This window comes from Melanostigma gelatinosum (genome assembly GCF_949748355.1).
Source record: "Melanostigma gelatinosum genome assembly, chromosome: 17".
NCBI classification, from domain to species: domain Eukaryota; kingdom Metazoa; phylum Chordata; class Actinopteri; order Perciformes; family Zoarcidae; genus Melanostigma; species Melanostigma gelatinosum.
This window is the reverse complement of record NC_136650.1, coordinates 6498293-6510614: the sequence shown is the minus strand read 5'-3', so window position 1 is coordinate 6510614 and position 12322 is coordinate 6498293. Positions and strand designations below refer to the sequence as shown.

At 46.3% G+C, this 12322-nt stretch overlaps 1 protein-coding gene across 2 annotated transcripts in view; it reads left to right on the top strand.

Annotated features, from left to right (window-relative positions):
• clspn (claspin) overlaps positions 1-10091 on the top strand; it is a 14755-nt gene extending 4664 nt beyond the window's left edge. For both annotated transcript variants that reach the window (XM_079288336.1, XM_079288337.1), the window contains exons 3-24: positions 1-362; positions 874-1020; positions 1132-1188; positions 1273-1345; positions 1514-1616; positions 1917-2467; positions 2576-2764; positions 2854-3014; positions 3117-3301; positions 3623-3678; positions 3825-4018; positions 5111-5630; positions 5953-5986; positions 6154-6241; positions 6325-6473; positions 6636-6797; positions 6932-7053; positions 7342-7466; positions 7638-7758; positions 8456-8529; positions 8711-8872; positions 9560-10091. The exon at positions 1-362 is cut by the window's left edge and continues 48 nt beyond it. In XM_079288336.1, the coding sequence (XP_079144462.1) occupies positions 1-362; positions 874-1020; positions 1132-1188; positions 1273-1345; positions 1514-1616; positions 1917-2467; positions 2576-2764; positions 2854-3014; positions 3117-3301; positions 3623-3678; positions 3825-4018; positions 5111-5630; positions 5953-5986; positions 6154-6241; positions 6325-6473; positions 6636-6797; positions 6932-7053; positions 7342-7466; positions 7638-7758; positions 8456-8529; positions 8711-8872; positions 9560-9685 (3761 nt within the window). In that variant the 3' untranslated portion in view covers positions 9686-10091. The remainder of the gene's footprint in view (positions 363-873; positions 1021-1131; positions 1189-1272; positions 1346-1513; positions 1617-1916; positions 2468-2575; positions 2765-2853; positions 3015-3116; positions 3302-3622; positions 3679-3824; positions 4019-5110; positions 5631-5952; positions 5987-6153; positions 6242-6324; positions 6474-6635; positions 6798-6931; positions 7054-7341; positions 7467-7637; positions 7759-8455; positions 8530-8710; positions 8873-9559) is intronic.
• The last annotated feature ends 2231 nt before the right edge of the window (positions 10092-12322 follow it).

Sequence of the window (12322 nt, the reverse complement as noted above, 5' to 3'; positions counted from 1 at the left end):
ACGCCATTAGAGACAGTGACAGCGAGGAGGAGGCCGCTGCGGAGAACAGCACCCACATGGCCGAAGCGCTGGTCTTATCCGCTTCCAGCGGGGAGGAGGGAGAGAAGGATGAGAGGAAAGAGAGTGGGGCGCCGAAGAAGATCAAGAGAATAAGCCGCGCTCCCATTGACAGCGACGACAGCGAGCCGGAGCAAAGTGGAGGCATTAAGGAGCAACAGGAGGAGGAGGTGAGGAAGGAGGTGAAATCGATGAAGGAACCGAAGAAGAGAGAGAAGAGCCAGAGGCACCGGGAGAAGAAGGAGAAGCGGAGCAAAGCTGTGGAAAAACTGAAGAAGAAGGAGAGGTTCTCTGACATGAATGAGGTGAGTGAAGCTCAACCTTTTTCTCTCAGTGGTGTTTTCTTCTTCTTATTATTATTATTATTATTATTATTATTATTATTATTATTATTATTATTATTATTGTTGTTATATTCTCGTCTGGAAATGTGTGGAGAAAAAAAGTGGAGACACTTTAACTCATGAGTTTAGAAACTGCACATACACCATGTCTTACATTATCTATTTATTTTTATATATATATATATATATATATATATATACACACACACACACATAATTACATACTGCTGTACATTTTTCTGCATATTTCACATTCTAATATTTGTATCTATTGGAATTATTCTTTGTGAAAATGGTGATATGGCAATGTGCGTTTAATATTGAAGTGGAGAACCCAAATTATCAAATCAAAAACTTAACATCGACACAAAGGAAATTAAATGTTAAACTAAGCAGAATCAAATAATTGTTAAAGAATAATAATCCTTGACGTGGATCATATTTAAAAAAAACAACAACAACATTTCCCCAGGACACGCCTCTCCCTCGGGCTCTGAATGACAGTGGGTGTCTGCTGGGCGACACAGACCTGTTTGACACCGGTCTGGGCGATGAGGAGGAGGAAGAGTCTCTGGAGGCCATCCGAGCTGCTGTCAAACAAAAGATGAACAAACACAAGGTACAAAAATAGATCACTGTTTGCAATATTAAGGGTCAGAACAAGCCCTTTGTTTATATGTAAAAGCTTTCAGCAGGAATGTGTAATCAGTGTTTTTAAATGTTGCTGCAGGATCCTTTCCTGGATGAGGAAGAAGAGGAAGATGCAACAGAGAAACCCCAGCGTGTGGTATGCAGCGACAAAATGCTTACATTTATTCTTTCACGTGAACCAAGAAAAAGCTGTTTGATTCTCAACGTGTGCTGTTTTCAGGAGAGGAAAGCTGCGCGCGCCAGCAAAGAGGCAATGAAGCAGCTCCACAGTGAGTCTCAGAGGCTGGTCAGAGGTCAGTTTACAACAAACTTTACAACTTATATTGATTCAACGTGTGAACTGTTTTTCTGATGACTATTCATAATTTGATACCTGCGATTCAGACTGTAAAAGGGGAGTCTCATGTCTTCCGTTGCTACTGAGACGCCATCTTTGACACGTCCGTCTGTCTTTGTCTTAGACTCCACACTTGGCCTGCCCTACCACGTCCCTGAGCCGAAGACCATCGACCAGTTCTTTAGGAAGAGAGCCAGGCCGAAGGTTCCTGCCATGGCACTGTTGAAGTAAAGACAAACGCAACGGATAACGCACGCACATGCGTCAGAGCAACAGTTAGCCACATTGGCCAAACATTTCCATCTGTAGTCACAATTTTACCTGAAAAAAAATCTGATTTTATAAAAGACAGGTGAACAACCGAAGTCACTATTTAATTGCTGGACATGTTTAATTTCACATTTAATTAAGTTAACGTTGAGTTTCCTGTCATATATGCACATAATCAACATTCTCAATCAAGTTTCAAGGCTGCCTTAATAAACAAATGAATAAATAAAGATGAATGATTATCTTATTTCCTTCAGATCCACAAAGTATTCAGCCATGATGTTGGAGACGCCGTCGGCTCCTCCTCCTCGACCCAGTGAGCCTCTGCAGCCATCCGCAGAGCAGGACTCTTCTCCCTCTCTAGATCTGTCTTCGACTCAGCTCCAGCCCCTACCTCACCCCGCCGCCACCTCGTCCCCGCAGCAGGAGAACCTCAGCCAGGCCAGAGAGGCAACAGCGAGCCCAGATCCCGACCAGGAATCGGGACCGATGCTTTACCTCTCCGAAAGTCTGCAGGAGTCCAACACAGCAGACGGAGGGTTGAAACCTGCTTCTGATTCTGGAGTGGAAAAGCCTCCTGCACCCTCGGAGCAAAACCAGACTGCTGTGTTGTCTGACTCTGAAGCCCTGCCGAAAGAGCCCGTGTCCGATCCGGCCGCAGCAGAGCCTGCAACACAGCGACCCACCAAACCCAGGGAGGACAAATTGGCCAGACTGAAGAGGCTCGGGCTGGACCCCCCGCCTGTCGCTAAATTGTGTTCAGATGACGGAGCCTTTGTTGAGCTCGAGCCTCCGCCGCTCAACCCAGGTGAGCGCCGATTCTTTTAGGATTTCAGCCGAGTTAGAGGATACTAAGCGGAGTAAATCAGAATTAACCCGTCTACGGTCACATTTATCGCCTCTCTTCTTCAACCAGGTGTGGAGGCCCTAAAGGAGCGTTACCTCCGTCACGTCAAGGCACCCGCACGCCCTCGGGGAGAGCGGACCATGCAGCTCAACATCGTCCGCAAAGACAGCGCCCCGTCTGGCCAGGAGGAGCTGCGCGCCGAGTCAATCACCGTCACCGTTAAAGACGGAGCAGAGGAGCCCGCGGCATCCAAACCAGGTGTGGATGCACTCGGGAGACTCGGGGAGACCAGATTGTTGACCTCTGTTAGCGGCATCGCTAACCTCCTCTGTCTCCCCGTTTCACAGGAGAGAAGCTGCTGACTCTGAAGCAGCGCCTGCAGCTGGCCATGGCCCAAAGGAGGCAGGAGGAGAGGGTGCGCAGGGCCGAGCTGAATCGCCTCGACAACGAAGACTGTGGGGAGGAGGAAGAGGAGGACGAGATGACCGATGAGTCTGAGGAGGAAGAGGTAGGGGGAGGTTTCCTGCTTTGGAGGAATCAAATTGCTTTGTACATTGTTCTCACGTCAAGCCCGATCTTCTCTTCCCTTCTTTTTTTTTTTTTAAACCAGAATTTAGATGACTTACTGGGAGGTGATGATGGTGAGGAAGAAGAGAAGGAGCATGAAGATGAGGAAGGCAGTGTCGCCCCGAGTATGAGGAGTCCTTCTCCCGTGGCACTGAACGAACCCTCTGACCTAATTAATACAGACAGTACACTCATGCTGTTCCCCAGCAACTCCTGCTCTCGTACCGGGTAAGTGCAGTTTGAGTTTATAATCGTGTGTGTGTGTCTTTTATGGTTTTCACATTGTATCTTTGTAAGTGACTAGAGAATGCACTAGAGAGCGGCCTTAAATTAGTTGACAAATGGTGAATTAGTGTCACTTACTTAAGCATTGCCGTATTGTCCTGTTTAGGGGGGGGAGGGACTGCTCGTAAAATACCTGAAATAGTGACGTATTGGCGTTTCTCAGCCACAAAAAAAACGTAACTATTTATAATTCTTGTAGTTTCATGTTTGTATGCACTGTATATCCATGCAGTAAAGCTTCACTTGCACTGTTCTCCTTCTCAGTGATGGCGTAAGGAGGTCTGGTCCTTCTGGACAGGACAGCAGCAGCAATAAGATGGGTGGGTAGAGTGAGACTGAAGCATAGTTACCATGAGTTATTCATGAGAGGTGATGCTTTAAATGGAGTGACAACAATAGTTTTGAATCCGCCTGAAAATGCTCCTCCTGTGGTCTTTTCTCACTCTCTCGTCGTCCCCGTCTCCAGAAGACGATGACTCTCTGTACCTGGTGAAGGACAACAGCCACAACAGCAGCTTTGAGCTGGCAGGATCCATGATAACCTCCTACCAGCCCGTCAGTCATCAGCGCTCCGCAGGGAGGAGCATCTCCAACTCATCCATTTTCCGCTCCCCCTCTCCCTGCCTCTTCAGGCCCAGCTTCCTCGGCTCTGCCTCCAAGGTAAGATATAGAAATGTAACACTTAGAGTACCCAAATGTTATCAGTAAGGGTTTGAGTTCTCATAAACTTCTTAAATCCACGTATGTGTCCACTTTTACTGTCACAATTTCATGTATTTATTTGTCTGTTCATTAAAAATGCAAGATGTGCACTCATAGACATTCTTGTAAGTGTACAGTCACACTTACACCGACTTATATTCACATTTGCGTGACTTAAAAAAAAGACGAGAGCCTGTGCAGGAACGGTAGGAAGCTATAAGTTTATAGAATAACTCATGGCAACATAAAATGCATGAAAAACAACTACAGAAATCTTTCTCCATTTAGACCAGGGGTCTCAAACTCATTTCACATCAGCATCACGGTTTCCCTCAAAGGGCCGGTTGTAACTGTAAGACTGTGTAAATGTAACTACTAACATATTGGGATATAACTGTCTCTGCATTTGATTGTTGTTTATTCAAGTGTTAAAATATTGTACATGCAGTTATATAAATGTAAAACTATATTTAAGCACATTTCTGTTATAACTTAAATCCTTTTAATTTGGGGTTAAGAAACCCACATTACTCTATCAAAGATCAAACTATGAAAGAAAATATCAAAGACAAGTTCATACAATAACTTTGTTCAATGCTTAAAATCCTTTCAAGGGTGTGTTTGCACAATCCCACATAAAGTATTTCATGTGTTTTTAAAGCCACGTTTAAAGTAGTCTTCAATGTACTCACAATAATATTTCCATTTCATGTGTACAGTAACTAGCCAAAGAGCTGCTTTTTTGTTTTGTGTTTAAGTATCTCATCATTATGACTTTCTATCTCAGAATTATGACTTTCTATCATAGTTATGACTTTTTATCTCATAACTTCGACTTTCTATCTCATAATTTCGACTATGGGGATATTTCCATTATCAAGTCTAACTTTAAAAAAGAAAAAAAAAATCTTTTTTTTTTGCTGGCGGGTTCGCGGGCCACATAAAATGACGTGGCGTGCCGGATTTGGCCCGCGGGCCGGGAGTTTGAGGCCCCTGATTTAGACAGTATGTTGTCATACAGTAACCCGTCATCTCTTTTCCCTCCATCAGAGCTCAGGCAAACTCTCCGAGCCGTCTCTCTGCCTCCCCGTCGAGGACTCCCAAGACCTGTATGCGCCTCCGTCCCCAGGAGCAGATTCGGGGCCCCTGGGCGGAGCGGCCTCCCAAGGTCGCTTCTCCCTGGAGTACGACACCCACTCGCAGCTACTGGACGCGGACGGCTTCCTGAACGTGGGGCCACGGTCCAGTGCGCCTCGCTCCCACAAGAGACAGCTGATCCTGGACAGCCTGGACGAGAATGCCATGGATGCCAACATGGGGGAGCTGTTTGGGCTGTGCTCGGGGGTTTTCGGGACAGCGGAGAGCGGCTCCGGCGGGGCGGGGCGAGGGGCCCTCGGAGCGTCGCAGGAGGACGAGCTGCTCGGGTTGTGCTCCGGAGCGTTTCCGCCGACACGGGCGGGAGGCGAGCGGAAGGAGACGGACAAGAGGGAGGGGAGAGGACGGGACGAGGAGTCTGATGATGCCATCGATCAGCTGCTGGGCCTGTGTTCAGGGAAGTTTCCGAGTCCAGGTAAACAACTGTTCGCTGCTCCACCTGTACACTGTATTTTATTTTAAATCACCTGCAGTGTAGAAAAGTAGATCTTATTGTGAAGGGAAACTATAGCTCCTCAATAAGAGCCTGATAAACTATGAGGAACTTGCATCGTAGGACCTACAGAGGTTTCCCATGAATGCAGAACGCAACATTCAACCAAACAACAAAAGCGTATTACAAACATATATCACTGTTTTTCCACTCTGTGGCGAAACATTCACATTTTGAGGTTTGAAAATGTTTTGACTTCCAGTTTCACAACATTAATATTTGTCTCCTTTGCTGTCAATTTTAGGTTTTGCTCACACAGCCTCGTCGGCACAAGACAGGTACAGTTCAGACCTGAAAGAACCCAAATCGGAGAGATTTATATTAATTTTGTTGTAAATGATAACTTATTTATTACTTCAGTCCCTTCTGATAAAGGATGAAGTGAATATTAATTGTAATATCAACATGCAACGTGTGGTTCTCATAGTGGTTTCTCTGTATAAAGTAAAAAGAAGCCGGAGGAAGAAGAGCAACAGGAGGAAGAGGACTGCGAATTCCGGCTTCTATCAGATGTGGAAAGTCTGAGTGAACAGGTAAGGTTGTCTCTGTAGTATAAATAACACGCTGGATGTATGTCTTTGTGATGGAAATGACAAGTGGATTGTGGGGTTTGTAGGAGGACGATGATGATGGTGAGGATGGTGCAGCGGGAAACGAGGAGGAGGAGGAGGAGGAGGCTGGTTCGGACGGAGACAATGACGTAGAAGAGGAGGAGATGCAGGGTGTCTTCGCATCTCAGCGGGTCAAGAAGAAGAAGAGGAAAATGTAAGTGTAGAATTAAACCTAGCACGTATGTAGCAACACACGCACACAAAGCTAATGTTTCACACGCTTCTCTTGGTGTTTGACAACATAGGAAAATCATTTTCATCACATAATCCACGCTGTAGCACAGATGTTAGCAGTTTTCTTGTCTGCTGCTCACAGGCGTTTGACCGACTACATGGAGTCGGAGGCTGAGCTGTCCGGCAGCGACCTGGGCAGCGACGACGAGGACGGCGACGATGAGAACGAGTACGAGGAGGAGGAGCTTCTCGAGGAGCTTCCCGCTGATGAAGAGCTGCAGGACCAGGTCAACAAGATCCACATGTGAGTGCAGCGTCCCGAGCTCCAGCCGCCTGAATGAAGGGTTGCTCCGATCGTATTGGGAAATACACTGTCGTAATAATGCCTCAGAAATCAAACGGAGGGATGAAAATGTCCCACCGGCGTTGTTCCTACAGGAAGCAGATCATGGACGATGACAAGCGAGCGCTGAGGTTCTACCAGGAGCGCTACCTCGCTGACGGAGACCTGCACTCTGACGGCCCGGGACGCGCTCGCCGCTTCCGTTGGAAAAACATCGGTGAGTTTGTGTCATAAACTGGTGATTTAAACTAGAATGTGATGGGGTTTTAGACAGTAATTGTTAAAAGAAGACGTAGCCCAAGTGTGTGAACACCAGGATTCATAGTTTTAGTTATTTTAATTAAATTCAGTCCACCGAGATCAACAGAAACGCACAAAGAGAATGTTTATAGTTCATGGAAAAGTTCATAAAATCTTCTGTTTTTAAATTCTACAAACTTAACGAAGCTTCCTTCAAAGTCGCTCCAACAAGCCATTTCATTTCTTTTTGTGTTCTTCCTCCCAGATGATGGTTTTAACGCGGACGGGACGGGAGCGGAGGGCGAGCAAGAGGACGATGAAGAGGTGGACCTGTCCGAGGTCCAGAGGAGGAAAGAGAGGCTGGAGAGAGAACAGTGGCTCAGAGAACAGGTAGCTTTAGAGTCCTTGCTCACAGGTAATAGTGAGGAGCCATTCACAAGAATACCTTTTGGAGTATCGACTGATTTCAGAATTCACCTTTTTGTAAATTCAGCGCAGTAAATGCACAAAAGGGAATGTTGTCATTCATACCTTTCGCTCTCTCTGCGTCTCCTCTCACAGTCTGAGCAGAAAGCCAAGAAAGGGGAAGATTTGGATGCGGAGGACGAGAAGATCGGAGAGGAAGACAGTCGCTTTATGAAGCTGGCCAAGAAGCTGACCGCCAAGACTCTGCAGAGAAAAGGTCGGTTTGAAGCGAGGCCTCGCAGGAAGACTCTGCGACCTCAAATAAAACACCCAGGCCTGCTGTTGTCCGATGATAACCACAGTCATAGGCTTCTGTAGTAAACAGATAGACGACACAATCACCAGATGGATGGTTGATGATCGTCGAAGGTGTGATTAACAGTTTCCTGATTTATTTAGCAAAGAGAAAACGTCGAATCTTAGTCTCAGTGAGGCGATTTTTGATCTGCTCAGCGAGTTGAAAAGACTGTCTAACTTCACCTGATGTGCTTTAGAGATGAAGTAGAAACACACACACACACACGTCTCCCAGCAAACTAAACTAACCCTGACAGAGGGGAAGCTGCTGCCGACACTGTCGTGGCTAAATGTCGACTTACTTCAGAACGTTCATTTCAATGTGGCATTCTTGAGTTCCTGGAAAAAAATAAATGTGACTCAAACTGAGTTTGTAATACAGTAATTATGAGATTGTGTGACTGGCCACTCTAGCTCAGATCCAAATGACAAGAATATATAAACAGGATATCAGTCTGATATACGTAAAGGTTATTCAGTCAACTGAAGACATCAATTAGCTTCTTTCTTTTTTACACAAAGCACAGTTCTAAAGTCTTTTCCATCGCTGTATCATGATGAAAACCTTTGAGGAATCTGAATATTTCGCTGTCTAACTTTCCCACTTTTCATACCAGAGCCCCCTGTGGCACCACAGCCAGAGAAGAAGACACCGGCTCTCAACCCCTTCCAGCCCTCGCAGCCCTCACAGGTAGACCACCGTCAGAATAGTCACTCTTGGTTTCATTTCATTTTCGTTTTGTGCAGATTGGATCTGTTCAGAGGTAGAGGTGTAAGTGGATGTCGGCGATGAGCCTTAAACATTAGTTTTCTTTCCACTTATGTCTGTCAAAGATCGATGTGAGACTTGTGTTTTATTGATCCGCCTCCAGGTGAGGAGAGGGTCACTGCTGAGTCAGCCTCAGTCCGTCCTCCAGAAGCTGGCTTCCATCTCAGACGGGAATCCTCTGGCGCCCAGAAACAGCAGAGGCTTCCTGTTCCAAACTCTGTCCCCCGAGAAGGACAAGTCCAAGTCGGACGCTCCCAAGAAGCAGGTGAGTCCTCGCACCCGTGCAGGTGTTGGAGCTGGGACAGAAGGATGCTCCACATGCTCTGGCACGCTCGTGCATGGATCCAAAGGATGACGAATGCTTTGTTTGTTTGATTGGATAAATGTTTCAAAATGAGTAAAAGGATAAATGATGATGTGTTTTTGCAAAACGGGTGAAACGTGGCCACAGGACAACAATTTTCCCCACTGCTGATCTTGAAAACAACGGGCTCATACAACTCTTCTCTGCTCTTTAAAAAGTCTGTTTTTCATGGAAATGCCACTTTGGTAGCTAATTTTAATAAATTCGGTGTCATATTTTCCAGCCGTTTCTTTTGAATGAAAAGAGTAATTTACTGCCCCTGACCATCACCCACTTTGATCTTCCCGATCCGTTCTGGTTTAGTGTTTTGATCTCGCTGTTCTAAAATCAGCCCAAAAACAATACTTTCCATAGATCGTGGCCAGAGATTGCTCAGTGTGAGTCATATGAGCGTGGTGGGGGAATTTATAGATTTGCATGTCTTCTGGATTCAGGACACTAGGTGGAGCCAAAGGCCACGGTTTCTTTTTGATCCTATTGAGCGCAATGCTTTTTCCAAGCATGTTTTACCACAAGATTCATCAATAACTACACTTTATTTAGTTGTTTTTATTTACAATTCACCTTTTGGCTGTGTTTGATCCTCAGACGGCGAAGAAGAGGGGGCCGGTGGAAGCGGCGAACCCAGCAGCAAAGAGGGTGTGCCGGGAGAACAGACCCACAGGACAGACGAAAGGCCCCCAGAGGAGCATCTTCAACTTCCTGGACCACTGAGGACGCGACACTACCGGCTGAATGATAATCTTCATCAGCAGACGAAAGGCCAGAATGGACAGGCCATATCCAGTATTTCACAAGCCAGCAAGACCTCAAAGATGAAGTAGGTGGTGAAAGGACGGTTGCGTGCCGAGGTGCCCGGTAGACGTCCTCTGCGTCGCTTGTGAAGCACGAATACAGATGTGTGTTTACATGTTTACATTGCCTTACAATGGCGAGCTAAAGCACACCACTGAGGCCCCTCTTCTTCCTCACTCTCACTTCTCTAGTTGGGCTTGTGGTTACGCCAACACACTCATTCATCCGTCACACCTTACTTGACTTAATCTGGATGTTTTGACGGAGGTCCATTTAAAAATGTTTTATCATGTGAATAGGATTGATTTGGTTTTTAATGGTTGGGGAGGGTTTTTTTTGTACGATGATTTAAATGAATTTGTTTTACATTGTAAATAAAAGTGTATTTTAAGACATTGCTTTTGTCTTCTGTTGTTGGACCGGAGGCAAAGTGCGTGTGTGTAACAGGTGTGATGTCCAACTCCTTGAGGGGCTGACATTAAATTTGGCCCAGATGTCCATGATCAGGATGACTTGTAATAAATGAGTTGATCCTCTTGACGTGTCATCCAGCGCCTCCATCCCATCAAAAATGTAACTTCATCCAATACTTTGGTTTATGATTTAATTGCTGCAAAACCAATAACATTCCCATCAGGCTCAGCTGTACTTATTATCAAATGTTAGCATGCTAATATGCTAGTAGAGGCTCACAGCAGCTAGCATGGCTGTAGACTCGGTCTTGCTTGTCATTCTCTCCTGCATTGTGTAAACGTGAACAATATAAACATGGTCCCTGTGTAAAGACAGTTTTCCGTGTGTTTGGGACTCGATAGGTTGTTACTATAATTTGAGGGTTTTCCTTTCGATCATTTTCACAGGGAAATGATCTATTTGTTTAAAACGACAGTAGTCCATGTTCTAAAGACTGCATGCCAAAAGCCACTGGTGACCAGTGTGAAAGACGAATTGAGATCATAATGCACAGAAGAAAACGGACAAACAGTTCCACGGCGTTCGTTCCTTATCGTCGGTGGGAGAACATCAAGGTTTTGACTGACGAGGGTCGCAGAGCTCCACTTCTCCACCTGCCCTTTGCTGTAAATCTTTCACTCTCTTTCACTTTGTCTTCCAGCTTTAAAGCATAATCGCAGTTTAGAGACTAATGATTTGGTAAGTGGCTAATAATAGGCCGGCATGAGAGGGAGGGTCCTCTAACGAGCCCTTTCATGTCTCTCCATCTCATTAGTAACCACGGTGATTAGGAGGAGGTCCCGGGGTTAGGAATGGGCGCAGGAGGCCCCTTTACACATCATTAGGGGCCAATGCCACGAGGCTCTGGGATGAACCCCGTGGTGGGCCCCGCCCACAGCGGGCATCTGTACCTGCAGGCAGGCCGGCTTAATCCCGGTGTTGTCAAAGGTCTACCTTTGACAACGTGTGTCCGCCTCGGCTCTGGTTGTTTGTTCCGAGTCGAAAAAGTCCCAGGAGCTTTGGGCAAATGAGTGATATGATTTGGTGTGGCGCTGCTTCGGTCTTTATTTTTGAGCCATTACAATGCAATTAACCAAGATAAAGACGTGATTCCAAATCCTGAGGGCCTGTTTGCCGGGTCAAGAAATCAATCCTAATTAGAATTTCATAGGAATAGTGTCTGCAAGTTTTTTATTTTAATTCCCTCTTCTTTTTCTCTTTACCCACTTCTCCAAACTCAATTCCACAACTTTGTCTAACCCCGGAGAGGAAATTATGAGGTCAACGCAGTAAAGCCAAGCCCACCCCCCCCTGAACTCCCTACTCTCCCCACTTGAAAGAGGAAGGTTACATGTTTTGGCACCGAGGCCCAGCTTCTAAATATCTAGAGGATACGGATCTGGCTTTATTCAGATTATGAGGAGGGCAGAGGGTGGAATAATTGAAGAGAAACATGAGCCGTAGCACCTTAGGGGCGTGTGTGTGTGTGTGTGTGTGTGTATGTGTGCGCGTGCAGCTTTGTGTCGTGACGTATGCACTGTACGCGTGTGTCTGCTCACATCTATGCCTCAAATAAAAGTGTATAATTAGTCCGCAAAGCCAACCGTGTGCTGGACTGGCGGTTGAATTTAGCGCGTCTCGGCTGATTTGGGTGATTGTTTTATTTATTTTGGTCGCTGTTGTTGTTGTGAGCTGGAGGTCCGGCAGGCCTTTTCTCTTTACAGTCTCTGTGCATCTCACTGGGGATCTGACAGCGTGGCCCGTGGGTGCTGCCGGCCGCCCTCGGCCGCTGTCACAGCCGGGTCTGGTGCCGGAGCAGATGTGGAGCTGAACTGAGGGAAGTGGGTCAGGGTGCTGCAGGCTGTGTACATTCCAAACAAGGTCTTATTATGCACAAGGTAAGTCATGCTCCCTGTTTTTTTTTTTTTTACTCTTTCGTGTGTGTGTGTGTGTGTGTGAGTGAAAGGGGGGGGAAGATGTGGTTAGTGTTAACATTACAATAATCTGTCTCCCCCCGTCCCCAGGAGGCCTCACAGGCGACCCTCAGTCCTCCGAGTTCAGTCTATCTCGCCTCCTATCAGTGTCCTCTGTAGTTGTCTTTTG